Below are 27,991 nucleotides of genomic sequence, written 5' to 3'. Positions count from 1 at the left end.
GAAATCACTCTAGATTTCTGGTTCTCAAAGATCAGTTATGCCCGTTGTTCTTCTGAGAGTATCAGCGTCCTTCCAAGAGTAAGAGGAACCCACAGGCAGATTACAGTTGGAACTTCCCCTAAATAAACTTAAGGTCATTTCAGAACGCGGCCTGCAGACCCGGGTTCGCGTAAGAACAGTAAACTGAGATGCCACAGAGGGTTTCCAACTAGGTTTTATTTTAGTTCCAATGTTATCGGCAACGATACAGGAGCAGTTCAGGCAAATATACCACCTTAAATACATCGGAGGAAAAACTCACTGTGTCAAGCACGTCTCACACTCCAGCAAATGAACGTAAAGACAGGGAACAAAGTTAGCAGCATGAAATTAAAGTGCTTTTTGCCACACTTCGGTCAGAGTCTTTCCCTCAGTGGGATAAATTTAATTTTACTCATTGTGTAAGAAACTCAAAATTCCATTCACCGCCCAGGGGCTACATTCAAAAAAATTCATGTTTAGTTATTCGAAATAAAAAAAATGATTCCCCCCAAAAAGCACAAAGTTCATTGGAATCGTGTGACACTGATTTCTCCTGACACGCTGTGAAGTGACCACCATCTAGGCCTGGCAAAAAGCTCAGAACATCCTCCTGCCATGTGACCGTCGAGGCAACACCCACCACTTTGCCCCACACGCCGTCCACTGAAGGTCTGAAAGGCAAGCAGGCACCTGGAGAAGAGGCCACCTGCGTGGCCACCCACCAGTGAGCAGAGGCCACCAACTCATTTCCCGGAAGCTGGAGGGCGGGGGGGGCGGGGGGATTCAGGAGGACAGGCCCCACCTCTGTGCCAGAGCCCCACCTCTTTCTGGGAGAGAGAGCTTTCTGGTTTCTAGGAAGTTCTCCGACCTGAACTGCAGAGGCTGCTTGCCCCAGTTAACGCTCTGGGGACAGGAACCTGCCCCCTCTTCAACCAGTAACGATCCCAAACTCAACAGGAAACATTTCTCAAAGTCCACACGAGGTTGATGAGGGGAAGAGGCTCTGGGGGTCAGGGAGGGTGGCTGCTGGGTTTCCCACGCTGTCTCTCGGCCAACTGCAGCCTCAGCGGCACAGGAGACTTAGTCAGGAGGACTGACTGGTGGCCAAGGGCAGCCTGGGCCAAGGCGGGGGGTGGGAACACCTCTTAAGGGGCATAACGGGGATGCGATCAAGCTAACCGTGCGAGCTCTCGGAGCCTGTGAGCCCCTCACAGGGCAAGGTCAAACAGCCCTGTTCTCCGTGGACTCCACATTCTCCAACCATCCCGGACGGGGCGCCCCCCTCCCTCCGCCATCTTGCCTTCTGCTACATCCTCTAACGCTCTGGACCAACCCATCTATGACCAATAATAAAACCAGGCTACACAGGCTAAAGACTGAACACAGAACAAGGGACATAGTGAAGAGAAGGGAGGCCAAGCCCCTCCTCAACACGGTACCAGCTACCTGCTCTCTCCACACGCCCCTCCCCTCGGCCACCGACCCCACCCCGGCTTCTGCAACATCTTTCCCGCCCCCTCATGGCACAAGGCCCCCCCCTCGGCCTCCAACCCAATCTCTGCCTCCAAGACGTGTGGGAACCGCTCTGCCGATGCAGCGAAGCTCAGAAGAAAGAAGAAGAAAAAAGAAAGAAGAAGAAAAACCAAACTGACGCTCAGGCAGCAGCCCTTCCGGAAATGCGTTCCAGTGCGATCGGGGAAGAAATCCCACCCTCCCTCGGGCGACCCTTCTTTGCGAGCGTGGAGCGTGGAGTGGAGCGGACGTGTGGTCGGGGGTTAGTGTCGCTGGAGGACGGGGTCTGCCTGACGCCCTCGGAGGCGCCGACCGGGAGTCCCGCGGGGCCGGCGGATCCCGAGACCTTGTCAAGCACTCAAAAGAATCTCAGTCAAATGCACCCGACAAAGCAAAGACTCGACTCCTCGGTACCATGCGGTCCACGGTCATGATCAAAAAAAAAAGTCTCCTTTAGGGGTACGAGCCTGAAGATCTTCCTGCAACGGCAGGCAAAGGGGGGGGAAACTAGCGTTTCAGGGGCTCAAAATGGTATGAGACGGGGGTGCTTTCGCTCTCAGGGTGGCAGCACCGGACGGGAGCTGCCCGGGGCCCCGGTGGGGGCCACACAGCACGGGCCCTCCCCAGGCGGGCTGCGGCGCCAGGCTGCCCACTATCTGCTGGGCTGCAGGTACTGGTGCGTGAACATGTTGAGCTCGCTGTCCAACCAGCCGGCTTTGTTCCTGCGGAGAAAGGGTTAATTTGTAGCGCTCACAGCTGCCGACAGGTGACACCGAGTGCTGTTCTAAGGACACTGGACTCATAGCCTCATTTACTCCTCTGATAACCCCCACTTTGCAGGTGAGAGAAAGAGACCCAGAGAACTTATGACATAACTTCCCACAATCACGATTAATCAGCCATGGAGCCAAAAGTAAGGCCTGTCTGACATTCAAGCCCTATGTCCGCTTCACCTGACCACAGGCAGGCCCCTGAACTGTCCGGAAGTCAGTTTTCCTGCCTGTCGGTGGGGGGTCGGGTTGCTGGATATGCGGCCCATACGGGCTCACCCCGTCCTTGTTGGCTATGAGCAGCAGAGGCATCGGCGACCACCCCCCCCGCCCCCACCGCCAAGGGGTCCTTGAAACTGACTCGCCCAGGGCAGTGGGCGGGGAGGGCACATCAGCCCGGGAAAGTCCACCGTTTGCCCAGGGGTTGGCACTGACGTCAGGGGCGGGAGCAGGAAGCGCAGGGTCCCCGGGTGCTGATGTTATCTCAGGCTGAGCGGGCTGAGGACCTTTGCGGAGCGCTTTCTGGTTCAGCTCTGTGGCTCTGTCATGAAATCTCGCTCCATTTTACAGACGAAAACAATGAGACTTAAGAAAGCTCGGTGATCCGCCCAAACACGAGTGCCTGGGCCAGAACCCAGGCCTCTGGCTCCTTAGATTGACCCCCCACAGCAAAGCTTGGACAGAAGCTCCGACTTTCCACAGGGACCCCGCACGGACCTGGGTGCCAGTGGGGGCTCTGCCCGTCACCAGCTGCCTGACCAGCTTTCCGACGGGTAAAAATGCCGACATGGCCCCTTCCCTGCGCCCAGAGAAATGGAGTAAAGCATGTGGCGGGTCCAGCCCAGAGACCCCGGTGCACAGTAGACAGAGAAAGACCACGAACGTGCGGAGTGTCCCGGGGTGCGGGAGCCACGCACACCTGGATCCTCTCCTCCCGGCCTCGCCACTGCCTGTGGGACCCCAGACAAGTTACTTAACTCCTGGAGGCTGCAATTTCCCCTTTTAGAAAACGGAGATAGGTGACACGACCCTGCAGGGACACGGACGGGTGAGCGGCACGGCGCCCGTCAAGTGCCTGAGGTGCTGCTGAAGGAGAAGGTGCCCGTGAGCGGTCCCTTCACGGCTCCCTTCCGCCCGGCTCCTCCTCCGCCAAGGCCCCGACGGAGGGCGTCCGCAGGGCAGTAACTCTACATCCTGTCGAACGTCCAGCGCTGGCACCCAGCAGATGCAAACAGCTCACGCGGAGTGAAGTTCACGTCCACGCAAGACACAGACAAGCAGCCAAACATGGCTGCGCCCGGGCCGCACACCGGAGCCCACCGCCTCCGGCCTCCCAGGGCGACCTCACCTGAGCAGCTTTGCTTTGCTCTGAAGTGAATCGAGAACCTCGATTTTCTTGTTCATGGCGGCGATGTCCTGCTCCAGGTTCTCCCGGGTGACGTCAACTTGCTGGCACAGGTGGGCAAAGGTCCCAGACAGTTCCCTGAGTGGGAGAGAGTCGGGATCAACGGGGCCACGTGGCTGGTTTGCAGAACACGGGCACTGGCTAGATCCACCTGGTGCCCATCGGTCAGCCGCTGGCAGCTCTGCCCTGCCCCACGCCGGTGTGGCAGAATCTTCTCCGCCCGCTGCCCAGACCAAGGACGCCACACACGCTCAGCGTCACCACAGTGAGAGACCCAGGAGCACCCTGCCTGGGGCACAGCAGGCGGGGATTCAGATCCCAGCTCTGGCGCTAATCACCAAGTGGCAGGGGAAAAGGGACCGCCCCTCGAGCCTCGGTTTCCCCATCTGGAAAAAGGAGACGCCCGCACAAACAATGTCTACTTCAAAGGGTTCACAGAGAAAATGAAAAATTAGGTGCGAGCAAGGGGCCCACCACGCAGCAGCGTGAGGAAGGCAGGCCGGCACTCCTCCCACCCTGACTAGCCAGGCAAGCAGCCTGGCCCCTCCTGCCCAAAGCCGTGCCAGGAAGACAGGGCCGGGTCTTAGAATTTCAAAGCTCTGCCCACAGACCTTGAAAAAACACTACAAGTGACGTCCCTCGTCCGCCCGCATCTCCCTCCCTTGGGGGAACAGAGGCCTAACTGGACCCGGCCCTGGGCGTAGGGTGTCCCCGGAAACAGCTTTCTCCCCATCCCTGGTCTCAGAGCCGACACTGCACGGCTGAAGGCCAGTGTCAGATGATGCTCGGGATCCAGCGGTTTCCGGGGCAGGGCCGAGGGAAGCCAGCGGGGAAGTTCTGAAGCAAAGGAGCCGGCCCCGGCCCCGCGGTGGACTCACTGCTGGACTTGGTGGCTGCAGTTGGAGCCGGTGTAGCTGATGATGAGTTGTAACTTCTCGCTGGCATATTCTACGAACTGACGCTTGAAGGCCCTCTCCTTGGCCCTGGTGGTCCAGGTCAGACGCTCGTAGACATACAGGAGGCCATAGAGCCCGAAGGACAGGGCAATGAGCCGCCAGCCCACCGCCTTCCACACCTGCAGAGGCACAGCGATCGGCCGATGTGGACCCTCTGCCGCCCCCCTGCCTCTCCCAAGGGCCCCAAAGAGCCTTTGTGTCTCTCCTCAGAACGCCTCCTTCCACACCTCTTTGATCCCACGGAGGCCAGAAGGGCAGGAACCTAATTCAGAAACAGGGTAACTTAGCGTTGGTCACGCGAGAAGACTTGTGCTAGGAGGTGGGGGCAGGGGAGTGGCGGTTAGGGGAGTGTGGGGGGTAGGGGAGCGTTGGGAGTAGGGGAGGAGGCACTAGCACCAGAAGCATGGAACCAGACACGCAGAATCCCTAAGGACAAAAGCAGGTGCTCTAAAGTGACATTCCATCCTGGGGACACTGACGAGTAGAATTCCTCACGTCTTTCCTCAGAGGGTGGCTTCTGTCGCTCTGGTCCGTGACACTTTAGTTCGAGGCAGCGCGGTCACAAAAAGCACGGGACACGGAGCCAGAAATCAAGGCTTCAGTGCCACCTGCCGTCCCGGTTGAAACCCACGCCAAGTTCTTTACACACGTTCCTCCCAAAAGAGGCCTGATGGTCTCTCCAGGTCTCAGGGTTGTTTGGGTAAAATGGGCTATCTGACAGGGTCCCATGACCACCGAGTACCGGCGCCTCAGCTAACGACCCTCTGCCAGGTCACCGTCTGAAAAAAGCCACACGGCACGCCAAGTCTGTGGAGACGGAGAGCAAGGGGCCTCGGCTGTGTCCACCCCAGTCTTCCGAGCTGAGAGCACAATCCCCAGCAGTTTTGTCCCTGTCACATCTGCCACCACTCTACGGCTCGAACGACCACAGCAGAGAGAGCGAGCCCACATCCCCAGCAAACTCAGGGTGAAAGTGTCCTGGCCGCAGTGTGTCGTGCGTCAGGACGTGGGGAGTACCCCAGTCACCAAGAAGGCAGCCTGCGATCTCAGGCTTTGGAGTGGAAAGGAAAGGGCAAGAAAACCAGGGGACAGACACACAAGGGTTCAAGGCCCAGCCTGGTCTCTCTGTCTTAAACCCTTGCCAGTTTCGCTCTGGGCTTCCTCACCTCCTGGCCACGCCCACCTGTCTGGACTCCAGCTTTGTCACCTTCTCGGGTCCCTTCCCCGAAGCCTGTCACGTAATAGAGGCCTTCAGGTCAGAGTTCCAATCCTAACTGTCTTTGGCGAGCCACCCAGACTTTCCTCCTCTGTCACACGGGAGCGGTGCCGTCTGAACGTCGCGTCAGCTGACACTTCAAGAAGTCAATGACTAACACGCCGAAGCTCAGGCTGAGGCCGCACAGCTCCCGAGGCCAGAGACCACCGTGAGAAGCCGCCGGTGGGCGTGAAAACGCCGCTGTGTGGACTCGGGGACCCTGACCAGCACCGTGCCCCTCGGGCCCCATCCGCCTGTCCTCCAGCCCCCACCCTTCCCGGGCAGGGCTGCCCACTGACCACGCCTCCGACAACGAGAATGCCCATGGAGGTCCTGGACGTCAGGGAGGCCAGGCCGGTGACCATGGAAACCATGAGCTCTTCCTGGGTGAGGGAGCCCTGCGGCAGCGGGGGCATGCTGGGGTTGGCTGGCGTCAGGGGGATGGGGCGCTGCACCTGAAAAGACACGACAGGAGGGGTAAGAAGAATGTGGCAGGTCTCTGGTTCAACAGAGTCCTCAGTGACCCTCAGGACCAGGGGTCCTGGGACAGGGACACAGAACGGCTCTTCGGTTTCCAAAAAGGCAAAAAGAAAATTAAGCTTTGCGTGCAGCAAGGAAGGACTGAAGCTTCGTAACAGACCTGCCAGCCCCAAGGTGAGCACTGTGGGGACCCCACAAAATGCGAGCAGTGGCAGCCCCCAATGCCTCGGTACAATTCCCCCGAAGGGGGGGTGTGCACCAGGCTCAGTACACACGTGAGTTCGACAGGTAGAGACACGAGTGGTCTTAAAAATCTAAATTTTAAGGGCGCCTGGGTGGCTCAGTCAGTTAAGCGGCCGACTTCGGCTCAGGTCATGATCTCACAGCACATGGGTTCAAGCCCCACGTCGGGCCCTGTGCCGACAGCTCAGAGCCTGGAGCCTGCTTCGGATCCTGTGTCTCCCTCTCTCTCTGCCCCCTCCCCTGCTTCTGCGCATGCGTGCTCTCTCTCTCAAAAATAAAAATTTTTTTAAAAATCTAAATTCTAAAACGGTGGTATGTGGATAGACTTAAATCATCTATATTCACAAGCCACACGCTTCATTTGATATACGTTAGAAAAAAAACTCAGCTAACGTTTTTGATTCCGCAGATGTCGGTGCTTAAGTCAAGGCTACGTGGATTTGTGGCAAAAACCCGGACCGTGGTGTGGTAGCACACGTGCCGCGGCTGAAACCGCAGGGAACCCCCTGAGAATGGCTCCTAGGTCTGGAGACAGGTGCAGACTGACCTCTGGCGACACCCAAGGGTGCGGGACACTGCTTGCCTGGTCACTGTAGCCCATCAAGGCCCGGCGGCTGTTCTTGGGGCCCAGGAACCTATTCACCAGCATGGTCCACCCGAGTGAAAAATGGAACTCGATGTCCTCCTGGAAGTCAGCACACAGCTTGTCACAGTTCAGGTCGTAGCTGAGGGAGAAGCACTGCCGAGGGACCAGCATGTCTATCTGACTCCGCACAGACGCAGGAAGGAGGGGTTTCAAACCATCTGTCGGGAACACAAACGAGGGGAAAGCGCATCGGCTCGGCCCTGTGCCACGGCGGGGTCCAGCCTCGAAAGGGAGGCCGTGCCAGCCTCCGCCGAGGACGCGGACCGCTCTGCAGGAATGGCCTGTGGCGCCACAAGGGCCCCTCCCAAGAGGCAGGCCAGCTGGCCCCAGGGGTGTGTGGACCGAGGCTCCAACACCTGCTGACGTTTATGCCTCGGGTGAATTTAAGGACGGGCCAAACTCTCAGCCTGTGACAGTCCCGTGTGGTAACTCAAGCCGGCTCCCCGAGTCTGTGTGTGGAACACAGGCTCCACACACCCCAAGAACCTGAGGATACCGGACAGACTCATCGTCAAGAGTGACAGACAAGGAGAGGCCATTATTTCTGTGGACTGGCCTCCAAAGCTGACCGCTGGGCAACCCAAAGCCCCAGTCTCAAGTCCCCACTGACCTATCATGTCCTGCTGCATGGTTTGCAGAGAGCTGGTGATGGCTGTGGAGCAGCGGTCGGACATATTCCGGCCCAGTCCTTCCTCTATATGGCGGTGCAGTTCCTGCAACAGGGAGGCAGAGGTTCAGAGAGGCAACGCCCCCGTCAGGAGTTCGTTCTGGGGACCCAGGGGACAAGGAAGCCCGAGGCTGGTCAGCCCGCACCCAGCAGGTGACCGCGGAACGCGGAGTGGAGCCTGGGTCCTATCTCCCTGGCTGAGGGACCCTGACGCAGACCAGCAGGGGCCGAATCACTGTCACGTGGCAATTCCACCCAGCGGCCCAAGGGATTAAAGTGAGTCCCCGTGCAGAACACCTGCTGCTTAACGACTCACGTTCTTGTAGACCTTGAGGACCACTGGGGAAGGGTGGAAATCCATCTGGTATTCGTCCACCAGCACGGAGAGGCGCCTGATCTCCTCCGCCATCGCAGTGGACACCTGCGGGAGAGGGGCGCGTACCGTGAAGCATGGAGGGCGGGTGAGCCTGGTTCCCTCCTGCAGCACCAGGGGAGCCTAACGAGTCCTCGCAGACCGCATGAGCTTCCCCACAAGCCAGCGGTCTTCTCAGCTCCCCTACGGCAGGAAAGCTTTTGAGGGAGAAGGGATGTCCGAATGGCGGGCAAATGCTCCTCGGAGATGTGGAGGGGAGGCAGGCCCAGAGCACAGGGACTTGCCCAGGGTCACACGAGGGACCAGGGAGCCCAGGGGAGGCTATGCGCCCGCTCCAGTCAGGGCCACAACTTCCTTCTGGAAGGCTGAGAAACCGCCGGCACCCTGGACACTCCTAGGCAGTCCAGGTCGCCCAGAGTGCTTCCTCCACGATCCTCACCTGCCTCTCCACCTCCTCCGTGATCTGTTTAATCCGCAGCTTATAGTCCTGCGCCAGGAGCTCCAGCTGCTTGTCAATAAACCTCAGCCGCTCTTGCCGTTCCTCCCGCATCTCCAGGCAGTAGACCCTGAGAGAAAGCGCGCTGGGCTCAGGAGCGGGTCCCCACCCGACCAAGCGGAGGAGCGAGGGGACGCCAGGAAGGCTGCACATGCCCCAGCTGGGGCCCCAGCAATGTCAGACGGTGCCCAGAAGCATGCTCTCCCCGTTCCCGAGCACCGGCCCTGTGCCCTTAGGTCTGCCAGCTGGCAAGAGGTGGTGGGGGACCAAGGAGGATGCTTGGGGAGGGGGGGAGGGGGGCGTTTAGAACAGATTCTGCTCATTAATCCGGGGAAAAAAAAGCTCAGCCTCACTGGTCATCGGGGAAATGAAATTAAAAAGAGGTACTACTCTACGCAGGCAGGAACCTGGCAAAAATTACCAAGTCTGAAGTGCCGGTAAGGCTCGGGGAATGCACGGTCCCAGCACGCACCGCGGGGGAACTGGGGACGTGTTCAGACGTTTCAGAGGGCATCAGAGGAAAACGCTAAAACTGAAAATGCACACACCCTAGGACGAAACAGTTCTGCCTCCAGGAGTTAAGCTCCTAGACATACTCTTACAAATGTGCACAAGGGGCCACTTGAACCGGTGTCCTCTGCAACAGGGTTTGCAACAGAAAAGAATTAAATCTAAAAACGAATCCATTGGCTGGGGCACCTGGGTAGCTCGATCAGTTAAGCGTTCGACTCTTGGTTTCAGCTCAGGTCACGTTCCCAGAGTCGTGAGATCGAGCCCCATGTCTGGCTCTGTGTTGACAGCGCAGAGCCTGCTTGGGATTCTCTCTCTGCCCCTCCCCTGCTTGCACAGGTGTGCGTGCATATGCTCTCTCTCTCTCGCTCTCTCTCAAATAAATATCAAAAAATAAACAAAACTAAAAATCAACCCATGGGAAAATGAGGTATATTGTCAACGGGATGCTCTATCTCAGTTAATAGAAACACCAACTCTGTGTTACCAGCTCTGTGTTACCTGAAAGGGATAGGGAACAAAACCAAAGCCAAGTGGACAGAAACACAAGGTGCCCTGACACGTTCAGTACGACACCCTGTCCACATGCCTGAGGCACATCCACAGCAGGATCATGTATTCTTCAGGATTTATGCAAAAGTACTTTCTAAATGGATGATGGGGCTACACACCAAATTCATGGCTGTCATTGCCTCTGAGGAGTGGGCAGGGTGACAGTGGGGGAGGGGCTGAAGACTCAAAGGGTATTTGATGTTTTTTGTTTTATTTCAACTTTAGGATAATATAAAGCAAACACTAAAGAAAGCAAGATGTTTTTACGTTATTCTCTGTATTTTCCCATATTTTAATTTCTATTAAAAACAAAACAAAACAACAACAACAAAAAACGGGGCACCTGGGTGGCTCAGTCGGTTAAGCATCTGACTTCAGCTCAGGTCATGATCTCACGGTTCGTGAGTTCGAGCCCTCCATCGGGCTCTGTGCTGACAACTCAGAGCCTGGATCCTGCTTTGGATCTGTGTCTCCCTCTCTCTCTGTCCCTTCCCTGCTCAAGCTCACTCTCTCTCAAAAATAAACAAACATTAAAAAAAAAAAAAGTTATTTTTAAAAAACTGTGCCCTGGGAGCACCTGGCTGGCTTAGTGCAGTGGAGCATGTGCCCTTGTTCCTGGGGACTGAGCTCAAGCTCCACGATGGGTGTAGAGATTACTTATAATAAAATAAAATCTTTAAAAAAACCAAATCCACGTCTCCTGCCTCTAGCTCTGAGAAACGCTGACATGCTCAGTGTGGTGTCGGCTGAGGCCTCCAACATCGGGCTTGTGGGGCAACACTTCTAAGAACCACCACACAGACCACGTGGGATGACCAGATACCCACCCAATGGCCATCCTCGCCAGGCTGCTCCCTGGGGATCTCACTAGTCCCGGTGGCACCGCAGAGACTCAGCTCTGCCGGCAAGTCCCCAGGCTGGGGTGAGTGATCCCTTCCCAGCCCTGCCCTCTGCGGGCACGCGGTGTCGGGTTCTTACCGCTGCTCCTGTGCCGCAACGTGCAGGGAGTCCATGATGAGACGCACCGCTTCCGCGATCTGCTTGGCCCGGACCGTGTGCTGCTCGAACTTGGTCTTCACCGCAGACTGGGAGATGCACTCCTGGAACAGACAAGAGGTACTGAGGAAGGCGGAGGCCACTGGGGTCCACCAGCCCCAGGCGAGGCTCTGGCGTTCACTGCCAGGGTCATGGCTGGCGGGGGCCGGGGAGGCACAGAATAATCAAACGCTGGAATCAAAGGGCTCACCTCAAATCTCCTTTCAAAGTTCTGAAACTCAAACATCCTCACTTGAAAGCCTTCTGCAAGAGCGCCCCCTAGGAGAATTACACCATATTAGTCCGGAAACAACAGCAGAAGGAAATGGTAACATCGTCCAAAGCCAGCCGACGGGGCACTTGGCTTAAACACTGGCCGAGAAGCAAAGAGCTTCTCCCTCAAGGCTCTTCATCAGAGCCATCTTTACGGGCTGAGCACAAGCCAGATGTCTCAACCATCAGGGAAAAGGAAGTCTGTTCCATCGTACCTCCTTCAGGCATGCCCTGGGCCTTCTGGATCCTGGCGTTGAGCACCTCCTTGGCAGACACAAAGAAGATGCGGTCTCCAGCCTGGCCTCGGTCCACCACGCCCAGCTCATCCACCAGGAAGCTGGTACAACGTTCCATGTGCTGCCGCCGCACCTGAAGCCCAAGCAGATGGGCGGGTGTGACCAGGTGGGGTGCCAGCGGCCCCTCCCAATGGAGCCCACAGCCCCGAACTGCCTCTCTTCTAAAGAAGAGGTAAGGTAGTCACATGGTTCAGTATTCCACAGGTACAAACACACACCTCCCACACACATGAGGAATCATCTCCCACTATCGCTGTTCTCTAGCCACCAAGTTCCCCAGAACCCACGTCATGGAGGTTTCTTGGGGCACAGGCTGCCACAAATATTTTATGCACATACAAGCAGAAACGCCTAGACCTGCCCCAAACTACCTCTTGTTAGAACCCACACGGCATCTCACTTTGGTGCCCACAAGGAAAGGAACCCGGAGCCAAGAAACCTAAACTTGGGCTTCACCCTGCCAAGCCGAGTCCTCCCAGGGCCTCGTTTATAAGATCAGTGGACGCCACCGGGAAATCCCTTCTAGCTCTGAAATCCTCAGGTTCTACTGGCAGGTGCTTTCCTCAAGTCGGCAGATTTCCTCCTTCCAAGAACTCTGTTACACGCATCTCATAGACAAGGAGCTTCCCCATCACTGTCCAGCGTCAGCCTGCGGGCCGCGCGCCTCATCGTCCCATGTTACCAGTCTGTTACTCCTTTTCCTTTCCTCTCGTGCAAAAAGGTAAAGAACTAGAGGATTTGCCAGTAAGAATCAATTATTCTTTGCTCCTCCCTGAGGCTTCTTTCCTGGACGTCTTCTGAAAGCTGAGCCTGTTCTATGACGAGTAACTCTTTAGGAACTGAAGTGAGCACTGGCCTCAAACAAGGGTGTGGTTGATGCGGTGGGGACGCTTTTCAGGCCTGGATGACAGCCTTTGGAAGAGTAGAGGGAGCAGGGGAAGTGAGCAGAAGTGAAGGGAGTGTTCCTAAAGCCCTCAGAAGACACCGCAGTAACCCCAGGGAACGCCTGGGAAACCTCTAGTGAAGAAGTCAGTCACGGGCCCAATGTGGCCGGAGAGCCCGCGGGGAGGCTCTGGGTGGACACGGTCCCAAAGTGACGACTAAAGAGCTACTCACCTCTTCCATGTACTCAGGCTCCGAGGCGGACGCGTCCCAGCGGTTGTTCAGGATGAAGATGTTCGGGCGGGACAGGCGCTCACTCACCTTGTGGAAGAACTGCTTCTCCTGACGGGGGACAAAGACCTCAGTACAGGAGGCGCTGTGCTGGCCAAGGTCGTCAGCCACACGCACCCCCTGCCCGCTCAGCTGGGGTCCAGGGGTGTGGGAAAAGGTGGAGGGGTTACCGTCTGCATCAGGGTGGACTCTGAGTTGGCCACCAACACAAACACGTCGGCGTCCAAGCAAAACTTGTCAATCCAGCTGTCCAGCTCTGTGGTGACGTCGATGCCAGGGCTAGAGGTGACGGGGTAAAGCATCATGAGGCACACAGACCTTGGGCCCTAGTCTTCCTGCTCTGCACAGACTTGAGGCAGCCAGGCAAAGGAGGAGGAAGTTACAGGTGTGAGAGAAATCGGGCCCGGCCTTTACTGGAGGGATAATTACTTTTCATTTCATATCCTTCCTGATAGTCTGAAAATATGTTTTGTGTTTTGTTCCACCCGTGTATCACTTTTATTAAAACAACGGTTTGGGGCGCCTGGGTGGCTCGGTCGGTTAGGCATCTGACTCTTGATCTCGGCTCAGGTCATGATCTCGTGGTTCAGGAGTTTGAGCCCCTCGCTGGCAGCATGGAGCTTGCTTGGGATTCTCTCTCCCCCCCCCCCTCCCCCTCCCCTGCTCCCTCTCTTTCTCTCTCCCCCTCAAAATAAACATTGAAAGAAAATAAAATTAAAACATTAAAAATAATGACTTGTGGGGCAACTGGGTGGCTCAGTCTGTTAAGTGTCCGACTTTGGCTCCAGTCATGATCTCACAGCTGGTGAGTTCGAGCCCCACATTGGGCTCTGTGCTGACAGCTCAGAGCCTGGAGCCTGCTTCGGATTCGGTGTCTCCCTCTCTCTCTGCCCCTCCCCCGCTTGTACTCTGTCTCTCCCTCTCAAAAACATTAAAAAAAATGTTTTTTAATAATGGTTTGTAATTTCGCTTTGCAGATACGCAATTAAGGTGAAATTTTATATTTCTGTGAGTCCAATAAGCACTACGGTACCGTACTTCTCAAGACAGTTATGACCTGCCCCAAAGTGTTCCTTCGAGAGAAATAAAATACCACACGGACCCCAACACCACAAGCTCCCGACCCTAATACACGCACCAACCTCGGGTTACAGCTGAGAACCTCCTCAACTTTTGGGCCTCCCTCCCATCTGTCTTTATGGATCGTCACTGGGACATTTCCAGGGCACTGATGCCAACGGCTACAGCAGCCAGACCCGGGGAAATCCAGGAGGCGGGAGGATTTGGCGGAGCCAGTAGGAAAGGCCGCACGAGAAGCAGAGCGCCAAACAGGCCCCAGGGGACCCTGGCTGGAGGGTGCAGAGGAAGGAACCCGGAGAGGCCCGGCGTGGACCTCCTACGGAGGCACCTTCCCTCTTACCTGTCCATCAGCACGAGGTCATCCTTCAGAAGTGGGCACTTGGAGTTGGGCCACATCACACTCACCAGGCTGCCAGCATGGAGCTGCTCGTCCTGGTGAAGGGCATGGGCCAGCTGGTTCACAGTCTGACGGGGGAGGAGGAAAAGAATGAAAGAAAGAAAGACCGGAGCTGAGGAAGACTCGCTGGCCGCCAGCCTGCCCGTGCCGCCCGGCACGCGGGGCTCAGTGGCCCAGTGCTGCGGCCTGGTCTGCTTCCCTTCCTCCTTTCATTTCACACGGAAAAGCCAAGGGCCGGGCCGAGCCAATGAGAAGCAACTACTCTTCACTCCTTTCAAAGGCTGCTTTCTTGGCTGTTGTCCTAAAGCTGCAGTTATTCTGCACTGATGAGTTCTCCACGCACCGAAAAGAGCTTCTGGCCCCAAACGAGAATGCCAGCGGCTCTCAGAAAAATAAAAACGGACCAGCCACGGGCTATTGACTGAGAACCACGGGACAGGTGCAGGAGTCGCCCTGTAGCAACAGCCCAGAAAACGAGGCACACGCACTCTTCTGAGCAAGGAGAAGAGCCACCGGCCTGCTTGGCAACACAGGAACTGGAGCCTCCTGACGCTCTTCAGACCCGCCCGGAAGCTCTCAAACCTGCCCGAGCTCAGCTCTGACAGGCCTTCCCATTTCCCACCGCACGGGCACCACCCTCTCCTTAGAGGTGCTGACTGCCCGGTCACAGTGGACGTCCCGGTTGGTCTACGCCCAGACTCGACCCGCCAGCACACCCCCCCCCCCACCCCGCACGGTCCCCGCCACGGCACCCTCACCTTGACGCTCCTCTTCTCCTCCGAGCCCTCTGTGAGGAGGAAGGCCTCGTGACCGTCTGTGCCCTCTACCCGCAGGAAGCAGTTGGTGGTGTGGCCGATCCCTGAGGGCAGAACTTTGTCCCAGAGCATGGCATTGATCACGGTGCTCTTCCCGTTGCTCGTCCTGCGAGGACAACCGGCCGTCAGGGAGGCCACCCGTACCTGCCTTGCAGGCTTCCACACGGAAGCTGCCGGCCTGGGAGCCCGAGTCTCTGCAGTGGCACCAGGACCCAGACAGGGGGAGCGAGCACTCTGTGTTTATGCAAACGGATGGACAAACACCTCTGGCCTGTGCCCATGATGTGCTCCCAGGTCATCACTGCAAACCTACCCGCAGGGGCCACCCTAATCTTGGTAACTAGCGTGGTAATCTTTAACAGGGGTGCTAAGTGCATGCGATTGATTTACTAACCCTCCCTCTGTTACCTATTAATCCCACATTCCTCTCTAGAAGGAGAAGAGAGACTCCTCACGTGTCACAGGAGTCAGATCTCTTGCACAATCCTTGAGCACTGAAAGCTGCAAACAGGAGCCACTAAATCTGTACAGAATCGAAATGTTAAAGGCCCCTGCACCCCCTCACTGATGAACGACCCTCGTCCCTTTAAAACCCTCACTGGGGCGCCTGGGTGGCTCAGTCAGTTGAGCGTCTGACTTTGGCTCAGGTATCTCACAGTCCGTGAGTTCGAGCCCTGCATCGGGCTCTGTGCTGACAGCTCGGAGCCCGGAGCCTGCTTCGGACTCTGTGTCTCCCCCTCTCTCTGCCTCTCCCCTGATCATGCTCTGTCTGCATCTCAACAATAAATAAAAACATTAAAAAAAAAAAAAATTTAAAACCCTCATGGCGACACAGAAACTGAGGAGTTGGCTATTGGGTAACAGTCCATCTTCCTCCCACGTGGCCAGCCTCCTAAATCAAGCGCATATTCCTTTCCTATCAATACTCATCTTTTCTAAGCTTACTTATATATTTTGAGAGAGAGAGAGAGAGGCAGAGAGAAAGGGAGAGAATCCCAAGCAGGCTCCACTCTGACAGCACAGAGTCCAACGCGGGGCTCAAACCCCTGAACACCTAAGCCGAAATCAAGAGTCAGACGCTTCACCAACTGAGTCACCCAGATACCCCTCAATACTCATGTCTCGAGTACTGGTCATTCGAGGGATGGGGAGCCGAACTTGGGATTCGGTAACCAAGTCACAGGCCATTAGGGGCAAGACTCAAGGCAGAGTGCCTATTCCTCCGGCCACTGCTGTGTGTATAGCATCCAACCTGTCCAGGTGTCTTTGTTCCCTTTATTAGATTCTAATCTTTTTAAAGATTAGACATAAGAAATACATTTGGTTTTTGTCCCTTTACTGGCACAGTGCTTCTAAAATCCTTGGAATTTTAGCAACGGGAGTGTCTTTCGTCATTCACGGGAGCCCCTTTTGAGCACACCTGTCTATGCTAATGAGGGGACGGAGGTTGGGGCCCCTACTCTCAAAATGGGCTGGTCACCAGAAAGACCAAGCGATTAGAGGGTTAGGACTTTCAGCCCCACCCACCTACTTCAGGAAAGAGGAAGGGCCTGTGGATTAAACTCCATAAAAATCTTGAACAATGAGGTCTGATGAGCTTCCGGGTTGACGAAGACATCCATAAGCCTGGAGGGTAGCGCTTCTGGCCCTCACCCTGTGCCCCTCTTCACCTGCTGGTTCTTCTGTATCCTTTACACCAAAACAGTAAGTGTGAGTCACTGTTTCCCCAGCTCTGTGAGCAGCTCCAGCTAATTAGCCAAACTTGAGGAGGAGTCATGGGAACCTCCATGTCACTGCCAGTGACTGCCAGTCACTCCAAAGCACAGATTTCCGAATGGCATCTGAAACGAGGCCCGTCTTGGGGGACTGGGCCTTTAACCTGCAGGATCTAATGCTCCCTCCGGGCAGACAGTGTCAGAGCTGGGTTCAGTCTGCAGGACGTGCAGGGTCTGCTGAGAACTGGAGAACCTCTAGTGTCCACTAGACCTCAAAGTGTAACAAGGAGATGTGATGGCTAAAACTGTAAAACTCTTGGAAGAAAACAGAAGAAAAGCCTCACGACATCGGATTTAGCAATTCCTTGGACAGGACAGCAAAAGTCTAGACAACAGAAGTAGGAATAAACTTAATTGGGCTATATCCAAATGAAACACTTCTGGGCATCAAAGCACACAGCCAACCGAGTGAAAAGGCAACGCACAGAATGGGAGGACACATCTACAATCATGTATCCAGTAAGGGGTTAATATGCAGGCTATATACAGAACTCTCACACCTCACAAAAACCCCACAAACAACCCCATCTAAAAATGGACAGTGGACCGGCACAGACATTTTTCTCCAAAGAAGATACACAAATGGCCGAGAAGCACATTAGAAGATGCTAGGCATCACTAATTAATAGAGAAATGCAAATCAAAACCACGATGAGATTCCACCTCACACCCATGAGGAGGAGCCCCGTGCACTCCCGGGGGGGGTTGGAAACCGGTGCGGTCGCTAAGGACAACAACACGGTGGTTCCTCAAAAAATTAAAAATGAAACTACCATACGATCTAGGAATTCTATTTCTGGGCATGTACGCAGAGCACTGGAAGGTCTCGAACAGATATCTGTACACCCACGTTCATACAGCATTCTTCACAACAGCCAAGAAGTAAAAACAACCTAAGTGTTCGTTCTGGATGAACGGATAAACAAGATACGGTCTATACACACGGTGGCATGTTATTCAGCCTGAAAAAGGAAGGCCATCCCGAAGCGCACAACAGAGGGGACCTGGGGACATTATGCTAAGTGGAAGAGGTCAGTCACAAAGGGACAGACACCGTACGATTCCACTTATTGGCGGTTCCTCGAAGAGTCAAATCCATAGAGACAGAAAGCAAAGCAGTGGCTGCCAGAGGTTGGGGCAGGGGTGGGGGTTCCGGGAGGACAAAAGCGAGTGTTTCATGGGGATAGAGTTTCAGTTTCTCAAGATGAAGAAGTTCTCGAGATGGACGGTGGTGATGACTGCACAACAGCGTGAACATAGTAAATACTACCAGACTGTAGACTTAAGAGCAATCGTGACAATGGGTTTAACGTCATGTGTATTTTGCCACCATTAAAAACTTAAACAGGAGGAAGAGGTACTCAGACTGCGAGGCTGCAGAAGCGCCCCCCTCCCCCCCCAGGCAGGAAGAAGGTGTGACAGCTTCACAGACTCACCGGCCAAAAAAAGCCACTTTCATGTGCCGCCGGGCCAACACCTCACTGATGCCCCTCACTTTGGACAGGTAGCCTTTGACGTCCACGACCTGTTCTTCTGTCGTAACGGGGTCCAGTTCCGCATTCCTGTAGGTGTCTGGAGGTGGAGACGGAACATGGGTCACCACTCTGTCCGCGGGGGACAGAGGCCCTGGCCGCAGCTCCCCGCCGCTGCCCGCTGAAGGGCAACCTCCCTGCTGGGGGCCGCAGCGCAGACACCCGGGCTCCAGAGCAAGGAAGTACTGCTCTGCCACCTCTTCCCAGCTGTGCGACCTCAGGCGACGGAGCCCAGTCTCAGACTCCCGACTCTCACAACAAAGAGCAGTGCCCACCTCTTGCGACTGCCGCAAGGATGAATGAACGATGTCCATTTGAGCACTAGAATGTTTCCTGTCGTCACTTCCAGGCGTTTTACTTACCAAACAGTGTTCCCTACACACCAGGCACTGCTCTGATCACCTTTCAAACACAGTCTCACCCCATCCTCGTCCTTTACCTGCCCCACACTCGGAGCCAGGACGGGACCCTGTGCACCTTCATGAGGCCCTTCCTGACCGGCCCTGCCTACTGCTCCAGCAGGGCCTCCTGCCAGCCCCATCCTGCACGGCCCGTCCCCACCCTCGCCATGCTGCCTCCAGTTACTCTGGGCTTTGCTCAGTGCACCCCTCCCCCCCCCCACCCCCCGCCGATGCACAGAGGCGCTGCCTTGGGGGGCTCTGGCTCACTCCGACTTAGCCTCGTCTAGCATGGACAGCACAGCCCCCGGAAGCCTTCCCTGACTCCCCCAACCCGAGTGAGAGCCCCCTGGTTGTGCTCCCAAAGCACCCTGTACTTCAGCGCTCACCTCACCATGGTGTGACCGTCTAGTTCAAGTGCATCATCTCCCACACGAAAGCCAAACCGTGCGGTCCCCGCACTCAGCAGGTGCACCACAATTGCTAAGCCAGTGGGGACTGGGATCACTGCACTGCTTTTTCCCAGTGGCTCTGACAGGCAGATAGGCAACGGATGACAGAAGCAAATGAGCAAGGTCCGGCCCCACCCCATCTAGTCTTGTACCAGGAAGGCGTGTCAGCTGGCGGAGGACACGGGCGCCTGGTCCCTCGGCACACGCTTGCGACAACGGACTAAATGTTTATGCCCCCACGACGTGATGGGTCATGAGGGTGCAGTCCTCGTGACTAAGATTAGTGCCGTTATCAGAGACCCGGAGAGCTAGCTAACTCCTGCCGTGTGCTTACCTGGGATGTTACACAGGAAACGACAGCAATCCAGGAAGCTGGCCCTCACTAGACACCCAATCTGCTAGAGTCCGGACTCTGAACTTCCAGCCTCCAGAACCGTGACAAGTGAGCTCCTGTTGTTCATAAGCTACCCAGCGTGTGATATTTCTGCTACGGCAACCCGAGACGACGAGGGTACTGGTGACCACAGGCAGCATTCAGAGACCACCGGGTGAGTCTCCCCTGCATGATGCCACGAGGGGAAGTGACCAAACCGCCAAGGCCTCCCAGGTCCCCTGGTCACCGCAGTCTCAGACCCATCACCCCTCCTCCTTCATAGGGGCACATGGGCGTGGCTTCTGCAACGCTCCTGAAAGGAGCTGGGCTCTCGAGCGAGTGGCCACATTTAAAAGAAACAGCCAGAAGACTGACCAGGCGGCCACCATCCCCGCCCCTAGCCAGGGCAGGCCCAAACACATACCCAGAGCACTCCAGCTCTTTCCCCTGCGGCCCACCAACAGGACAGGCCTCCTAGTCTCACAAGAACAAGAACCAAAACAGCCATTCCTAATGCCAGCGCACAGACCCCTTCATTAAGCACGTGTTCGTCCACGGCACCATCAAAGTGAGTGAGTCAGAGCATCACAGACGGTCAGCCGGAGCTCTGGAAGGAGTGACCTGGTCTGCCCCATCTCTGCGTGCACAGAGCCAGGTGCACCCGAGTTACTGCCAAACAAACGGGTCATGAACTGGAATAACTTCAGCTACCAGTCTTCTAACTGTAAAACTCGGATTTTCACGTTAACAAGTATGTGGGGACCACCTTCTCTTGCATCAAGCACCACGCCAGGGGCAGGGCAGAGAGTCCGTTCTCAGTCTTGGTTTGCTCAGGCTGTTCCAATGAAACCGCACAGACTAGGCGGGTCATACACAACAGACACGTACTGTTCCCAGTTCTGAACTGGAAGGCTCAGATCAGGACGCTGGCCCGGTTAGGGGAGGGCCCTCTCCCAGGTCACAGGTTTCTCACTGTATCCTCACGTGGCAGAAGGGGGCCAGGGAGCTTGGTGGGGTCTCTCATAAGGGCACTAATCTCCTTCATGAATGCTCCCCCATCGTGACCTAATCACCTCCCAAAGGTCCCACCTGTGAACCCCATCACATTGGGTCTTAGGGTTCCAACATGAGAGTGTGGGGGAATGCAAACATTCAGACCACAGTACTGGAAACATTCCCTCTCTCTAAAGGGAGCCTTAAGAAGGAGCCTGTCACATAAACCAACCCGAAGCCAAGCCACGCTAGTGGAAAGCAGACGGTGAAGCGTGTCCCTGGGGCGTTTCCACTGAACATGGAGAGCTCTGCGGACTAGAATTTAAAAACCCCTGGTCTCGCTTGAGCGCCTCTTTCACAAACAAGGAAACCAAGGGCAGATGAGACTCAGCTACTGGGTCTGGATGGACAATCCCAGACACAGGAGCTAACGTATACCTTCTAGAGAGGGAGCCTCAGAAAACCAGAGGCTGGGGATGGCAATCGACTGAGCGGGCCCTGGGAACCTGTCCTCCTCTGCTGATAGAGCAGGCACCAGGGGCTGGGCTCAAATTAGTAACTAGTGGAAAAGGTGCCAATGACGCAAGTTTCCTTTCCACAGCCCCGCTGACTAAAAATATCAGAGAAAGAACACCCTGGTCAGGGACAACCAATACCCGCACAGTCAGGCTGAGGAAAACACCTGGGCTTAGGAGTCAGAGATACCTGGTAGAGCCCTGCTGTGTCACTTACAAGAGATCGAGCAAATCTCAAAACCTCCATCTGCTTGTCTTCTACATGGGACTGAGATTCACCCACCCCTCACGATTAAATGATACAGAATACACAGAATTCTTACATGACAGGTCTCTAGTTTTCCTGGTCCGATCTCCCTGGAGCCCAATTCCACATGATTCCCAAAGCACAACACTGCCGAAAGTGACAACCTACCTGGGGATGAGCTCCCCAGGAGCAAGGCTCTACCTCCCCTCCCCTCTATCCTCCCACCTACATATGGAAACTGACAGGTGTGGGCCCGGCTGAGCAGGCCGCCTGTCTCACCTTCAAGGAAGGTGGCGCTCTCTTGGATGTAGGCTCCCAGTTGCTCAAAAATGCCATTGATCTTCTTCTTGGCAGTGACAAAGTGCTTGAGTGGGGAAGCATTCACCTCAGCCATGTGTCTCTTGTCCTTCTTGACTGTAACAATGGAGTTGCACCGAGAGAAAAGCAGGGACATCGCGCTGCAAGAAAAGACAACGTGAGTGAACCCATGAATGCCCAGTTTAGACGTTCTGCTAGGGCTGTGGCGGGGTGCCATGGGGGGCCTGGGGCTAGCCCTGGGGGCCATCAAGAACACGGGACCTCCAGGACTAGATCCAGGATGGTAAGGTAAGACTGGCGTCCTCAAGAGTAGGAAGGGACCGCCGAGGACGTGTGGGCACCCAGACAGCTGGAGCCAGGGCTCTGGGTTTAGGCCTTGCGCTGGCTGATCCCCGCCTGTGGAAGAGCAGCAGACCCAGCCTTGATTCCCAGGGAATCAGGCCGGGATCACGAGGGGACACATGAGAAGCCCTCCTCTCGGTCTCAGGCAGAAAAGTGTGACAGAAACCTACTTCTTTCCTACATATCACCCACCTAAGAAAAAGCACGGATGACTGAAAGCAGTGAAAACAAAGTGATACTCAAAGTCAGTGACCCCCGCCACCCTCCCCTGGCCACTCTGCTGTCCAGGTCACGACGGCCCTAATCCTGAATGGGTTTTTTGTTTGTATTGGTGGTGGTTGGGGGTGGACAAGGAAGGGTGGTACTCAAGCGAGAGGTCTGCATCCACTCTTTACTTAAAAACACTTATTGGTCTCTTTCACTGCAAGCGTGTGCACTGTAGAAAATGCGGGAACTGAAGGGAAAATCCATAACCCCCCTCCTGTGATAACACTATTAATACCTGTCTATCAGCAGTCTGTTTTGGGGTAGATAGCTCTCTTGCCCTCGATCGTTACAACCTATATTTTCCAAATAGCAGTAACATACTAGGGGCCGTGAGGCTGAGTTCCAAAGCCTTAGAAATTTTTGCTCAAAGTCAAAAGCGGCAGATAGAGCAGAGAAGGTGGCATCCAGATGTGGCTGGAGATCTCTGGTCCCATAAGTGCACTGCCCCTGAGTTCCCATCATGCACAGAGCTATTTCCCCAGCAGGGCCCTCAGATCCTGGATGTCAAAGGACAAAGGCCCCTCCAACCCCACACAGCTGCGTGTGCCTGGTTCTGCGTCTCCAACACCCAGCAAATTCTCCCTCCCAGGCCACCCTAATCATAGCAACATGGGCTCTCCATGGGAGCCAGCACTCAGCACTCGCTGCATCTGGGAAATGAGAAAGCTCATGAGAGAACATACACCAGAAACTTCCCAAGCGTGCCAAAAGGTACTGAACAAGTTACTGAGAAGCAGAAAGAACATCCAGAGAAAGCGCACAGTGACTGAAAACTGGTTCTTAGGATCTAATCATCCCAAAGAGTGGGCAGACAGACAGACTCACAGGGAAATATCAACCCACATGTTTTGCATAACTTACAAATTACTTTGTTAATGATTTCTAGGGAGATAAGAAGGACAAGTAACTGTCCATTTCTACCTTCCTCCTCCTTAAATCGCTACAGCTGTGCACTTTTCTTAGCCTCGGGGTCAAGGCGTCAAGGAATTTTGAGGCAACAGAACCCTGAGAAGGGGAATTGGGAAGAAAGCACCCCTGCCTCCTCCAGAGCAGAAGAGGCACTGGGATCAGGCTTCACGTGGCCCAGCAGGTTAAGACTCTAGGAGAACAGGGGATGAGTGCAAAATGAGAAAAGCATCAAAAGGAAACGGAAAGGGATCTGGATGGAGCGTGACACGGCTGTAGGGGACAGAACCAGAGCTGGGTTCAAACCGTACTCTTTCTGGGCCACGTAAACTTGAGCAAGTTATTTAACCTCAGAGCCTTGAATCCTTCATGTCCAGGACAAGCGTGATGCCACACAGACGGAGAAGGCTCAGGCTGACACAGGACAAACTTAAAGGTGATTTTATGGGGGCGCCTGGGTGGCTCAGTTGGTTGGGCGTCTGACTTCGGCTCAGGTCATGATCTCGCGGTCCGTGAGTTCGAGCCCCGCATCGGGCTCTGGGCTGAGAGCTCAGAGCCTGGAGCCTGTTTCGGATTCTGTGTCTCCCTCTCTCTCTGCCCCTCCCCTGCTCATGCTCTGTCTCTGTCTCAAAAATAAATAAATGTTAAAAAAATAAAAATAAAATTTAAAAAAAAGGTGATTTTATGTGTTATGAAGTAACAACAATGATAAACTCCACCAGCAAGATCGGGCAACTCTCCCCTCCAACACCCAGCCTTCAGGGAAGGGCAGAGACGACTCCACCAACACATCCTCGGCTCCCCCACCGTCACGGGGAACCCAGTGAACAGGTCTGCTCAGGGCTGAGGAACAGCAGGGCCCACCCCCAGAAGTGACTTGCTTGCAGGCAGAAAGCTCCCTGAGATCAGTGGGGCTCTTAGAAGCATGTGCTTTCAAGTTCTGGTCATTGTTTGCCAGCCCAAAGGATCCGAAACCAAAAGTGCTAGTGTTCGCTAAGTGCAAGATTCAAAGGCCCGCACGCTAGGAAAAGCTTAGCGGTTCAAGGTTACGAGACAGACGTGCTCGGGAGTTGCCAGGCCAGGACCTGACCTGCTCTCACCATCCCCCAGCTGGCAGCCGCATGCCCCAGCCCTCTCAGGGATCCTCCCTCCAACCCATCCAAACTGCCTGATTTCTCTGGCTCAGTTAACCCCCAAGCTGAGGTTCCCTGTTTGTGTTGTACGTGCGGCTTCGGGCCTGGGATCCTCTTTTCTTTTTCACCCATTTGGGACACTCCTACTGTCCTTCTAGACCCAACCGTAGCGTCACCCCTCCGTGAAGCCTTCCCTGACGTCTCCAAGGAGGACACGCAACCTTATGGTTTTTAAATCCCCGTCTCCTCGTCTAGTCTGTGACCTTCCAGAAAGATCGCCGGACACAGAGTCGTGACCTGTTTCCAGGTCTACTTTCCTCCTCCACAACTGTGAGAGACACGGATGAGTTAGCGAATGCCCCTTCACGAGAGTGCCTTCTTCCCCTTCCATCCCTAGAATACACACATCTACTTTTTTTTCTTAAAAAGCAGCTTCGGGCTAAGCATCTGTTTCTTAGTGTTTGGAGCTCACGGAATCAAGAGAGTTGACCAAACCTTTCAGATCCCAGGATCTGATCCTTCAAAGAGCAAGCTGGACATACATATGTGCACGAATGGACCCAAGTTACGGAACACACACAAACAAGCCAAGATGGGGGGTGGGGAGGGGAAGGCCCACTATCTCAGGGCTTCGCCTGCTGGCTGCCTACCCTTACAGAGTGGTAGGAAGCAGCTGGGATCCTGTTCCTCCTCTGGAAAGCCCTGATAGTCCCTACTTCACCACAGAGCTCACTGCAGGCATGCAGGTCCAGTCCCCTGGGCACAGCTAGGTTAGAGTGGCTCCGATACCAGCTACACATTAAGTGGCATGCTTCAAGCTGGGGTGACAGGCGCAAAGTGCTCTTCAAGTCAGGGTTTCAGATAGTTCAGGACAGCATTTCCCAAAGTGCGGGCACTACAGAAATGTAGTGCACCCAACGCTCCATGTAAAAAGGGATCCACAGTAGAAAAAATTTCTAAAACACTATATGCCACGGTCATCCTCCATCAGAGCACATGACCAAAGCAAAGACTCTGGAAAAAGGCCTGTTCTAAAAACACTAGCTGAATTGTATTTAACGCAGCATTTCACAAACGTATCTAAACAAGACGTTCTGCTACGTAACGGTTTTTAAAATCCTGAGGAACATCCTTCAGGGAAAGCCTCATTCATCCTGGTCGTCTCCCTCTCCCACCCCAAAAAAGTGCTAGGGGCACAGTATTAACAGATAGTAACCTAAGACCAGAACCAAACCCAATTCCAAACTGAAAAAAAGCTTTGCCTCAACCCAGGCTATTTATTAGTTGAGGAGTATTAGATGCCTCGCACGTGAAAACAGCAGTAAAGAATTCACCGCATGGTGTGTTTGGATCCCAAGCACAGTCCCTAAATCCACACCACCTCCTTACCCAGTTTTATGCACAGCAACTCCTAGCAGGGAAAATAAAATAGGTCCACGGATCGTCTGCTGGCACAACTGGAACAGAGGAGAAGCTGAGAAATTGAAACAAAAGAGTATACAGGGTAAAAGGGGCAGAGTAGACTCTCAGAAGAGCTGTGATAAGGAGCCAGTCTCTGCTGGGCAGAGACAGGGAGGGAGGAGCCAGCAGAGCAGAGAACAAGGGAGACAGAGACTAATTCTTCGGGGAGCCCAAAGATTCCAGCCACCTTCTGAACTGTCAACCTTTAAATAGGCTCTCTCCGCCAACAGTGAAAACCATGGAAGCAGAAAGGACATACATACAGTTTTTTTCAGCACAGACTGGAAAACTCCAGCTCTGAGCAAAGATGACCCCATCCATGACACTTGCCACTGGACAGCCAGCAGAACATACCCCTTTCCACTCAACCCAGATCCAGGGTGCCAGACGTCCCAGCTACCACTTACTTTTTGGATGGTAAGAGACCTTCACAGGCTGGGCATCATGGGCATGGCTGGAGTCAAAAAGACGAAAAGAATCTGAATTCTCCTCTGTCCTGTCTCAGGTTGAGGTTGGCTATTGATTGTGTTGACTCCACCAATTCCAACTTATTGGGGGAAAAAAAGGGACATGTCAACAAGCAGAAAAAAAAAAAAGGGCGCAAAACACGTTTAACCAGGTTTAAAGCCAAACAAACTCATCCCTGAGGGAAGCTTAGTCATTGCCCCATACTCGGATGGTATGTGAGGAAGTGCCCTGGGGGAAAACACAACACACAGGTGTGGGGACAATCGCGGGGACACACAAACATGTGCTGGTGAGAAGCAGGAGCCCTGGTAAAGACAGGTCCGTGTCCAGAGAGGTGAGAGGAGAGGAGGTAACAGACCAGGACAAGGACTGGTCTTGAGGATTGTGGAACTGAGGACTAGAGATGAGTGGGTGGGGGTGGAGGAGAAGTAGAAGGGGAACTTATTGAAAGACCGTGTGTGCTACATGCTGTAAAATATATCTTACTTAATTTTTAATTCTATGGGGCAAACAGAGGCTTGGGATACTTAAAAGATTTGTAGACTGCTAATAAGTGGCCAAGCTAGGAACTGAGATACCACCTCCCTTTGACTCCAAAGCACACTTGTTTTTAACTTCGTGGATCTGCCTCACTCCACCCTTCCGGGTGGGAAGGGTGATAATCAGAGGCCTCTCTGGGAGGAAGAAAAGAGAGACGATGGAGAAATTGAAGAAACAGGGCAACGAAAGATTACAATAGAGGATGGGCAGTTTAGGCTTCACGCATCCAAACAGTAAATTATTCCGCATCGTCTGTGTGCCTGTGTGCATGCTAGGCGCTGAAGTTAGGGATGGGTAAATCAGTACCTGCCCTCAAGGGGCTTACCTTCAGGTGAGAAGTCAAACAAGAAAATAGGTGACTGCACCTGAGCGCAGAAAGTGCCCAAAGTGGGAGAGGGCAGGGCGCCACAGTGGTCAACGTGGGCACTTATCTTGTGCTGAGTAAATGCTGGCAAATATAGAAGACTGGATACGAAAGGAAGAAAGGGCTGGGGTGGAATGGGGCCGCGAAGGTGGGAAGGCTGGGGGAGACGAGGAACCTCAAGGAACCCCACCCCCAGTCCAGACACCCACGTCCCGCCCCCTCCTCTCAGGGCCGCGGAGGGCCCCGCAGCGAGGCCGGGGCGTGGAGACGCCCGCCTGCCCGGATCCCGAGTTCCCGGGGCTCCAGCGTCCCACCGGTCCCCGCCGGGCTGCTCAGGACTCGCCGGGCTGGGCTGGGCGGGTCCCCACCCCTCCGGCGCGCTCGCCCTCTCACCTTCACCTTCCCAGCCTCGCGGCGGCCATCATGCCCCTAACGTCACCAGACGGCGCCACCCCGGAGAGAGGCGGGAGGAGGAGGGAGGTCGCGCACGTCACTAGCCGCCGCACGTTTGCCGCCCTGGCCCTGATCAATCGGTGGACTCCGAGCTCAGGCGGTTAGACCCTATCACTCCTTACGGGTCAAGGGGTCTGCCGGCTGAGAGCCCCGAGAGGCGGCTCAGCGGGCTCGCTTACCGCCGGGGCGTCCCAAGCCAATGACGTCAGCAGAAGGACTCCAGCTGCATCGTGGGGGCTGTAGTTCCTCCGGGCGCCCGTCAGGGCGGGGTGGGCGGGGCCTCGAGCTGTCCAAAGGCCAAGAAAACAAGGGCGTGGGTTAGAGGTTCCCGCTTTTTCGTCTGTTGCACCAGAGCCTGACCCTGAGGCCCCTGCCGGCTCTGTGATCCCAGCCTGCGTTTTGTAATTTTAGAGAAGAGCTCTTAAGAGAAAGAGAGGAAGCAAACTTGGGCCTGTTGCCCTTCGGTTGACTTTGAGGAAATGAGAACAGCAACGGTCGC

The 27,991-nt window shown here is 55.0% G+C and overlaps 1 protein-coding gene across 2 annotated transcripts; it reads right to left on the bottom strand.

Moving 5' to 3' along the window:
• Positions 1 to 196: 196 nt before the first annotated feature.
• MFN2 (mitofusin 2) lies at positions 197 to 27,665 on the bottom strand. 2 transcript variants are annotated; one of them, XM_042950392.1, is made up of 19 exons: positions 27,433 to 27,665; positions 26,075 to 26,214; positions 21,520 to 21,698; positions 18,167 to 18,302; positions 14,899 to 15,061; positions 14,084 to 14,208; positions 12,834 to 12,942; positions 12,607 to 12,714; positions 11,410 to 11,563; positions 11,133 to 11,200; positions 10,865 to 10,986; positions 8,768 to 8,894; positions 8,272 to 8,376; positions 7,899 to 8,001; positions 7,226 to 7,446; positions 6,219 to 6,374; positions 4,587 to 4,783; positions 3,652 to 3,786; positions 197 to 2,255 (listed from the first exon to the last, which is right to left on the bottom strand). In XM_042950392.1, the coding sequence occupies exons 3-19, from the start codon at positions 21,692 to 21,694 to the stop codon at positions 2,186 to 2,188; spliced, it is 2,274 nt and encodes a 757-aa protein (XP_042806326.1). In that variant the 5' UTR covers positions 21,695 to 21,698; positions 26,075 to 26,214; positions 27,433 to 27,665; the 3' UTR covers positions 197 to 2,185. The 2 variants fall into 2 exon arrangements, with proteins under 2 accessions (XP_042806326.1, XP_042806327.1); XM_042950393.1 differs by lacking the exons at positions 26,075 to 26,214; positions 27,433 to 27,665 and adding an exon at positions 25,596 to 26,037.
• Between the last annotated feature and the right edge of the window lie 326 nt (positions 27,666 to 27,991).

The sequence above is a fragment of the Panthera leo genome, chromosome C1, assembly GCF_018350215.1.
Source record: "Panthera leo isolate Ple1 chromosome C1, P.leo_Ple1_pat1.1, whole genome shotgun sequence".
NCBI classification, from domain to species: Eukaryota; Metazoa; Chordata; class Mammalia; order Carnivora; family Felidae; genus Panthera; species Panthera leo.
This window is presented reverse-complemented; position numbering and strand designations above follow the sequence as displayed.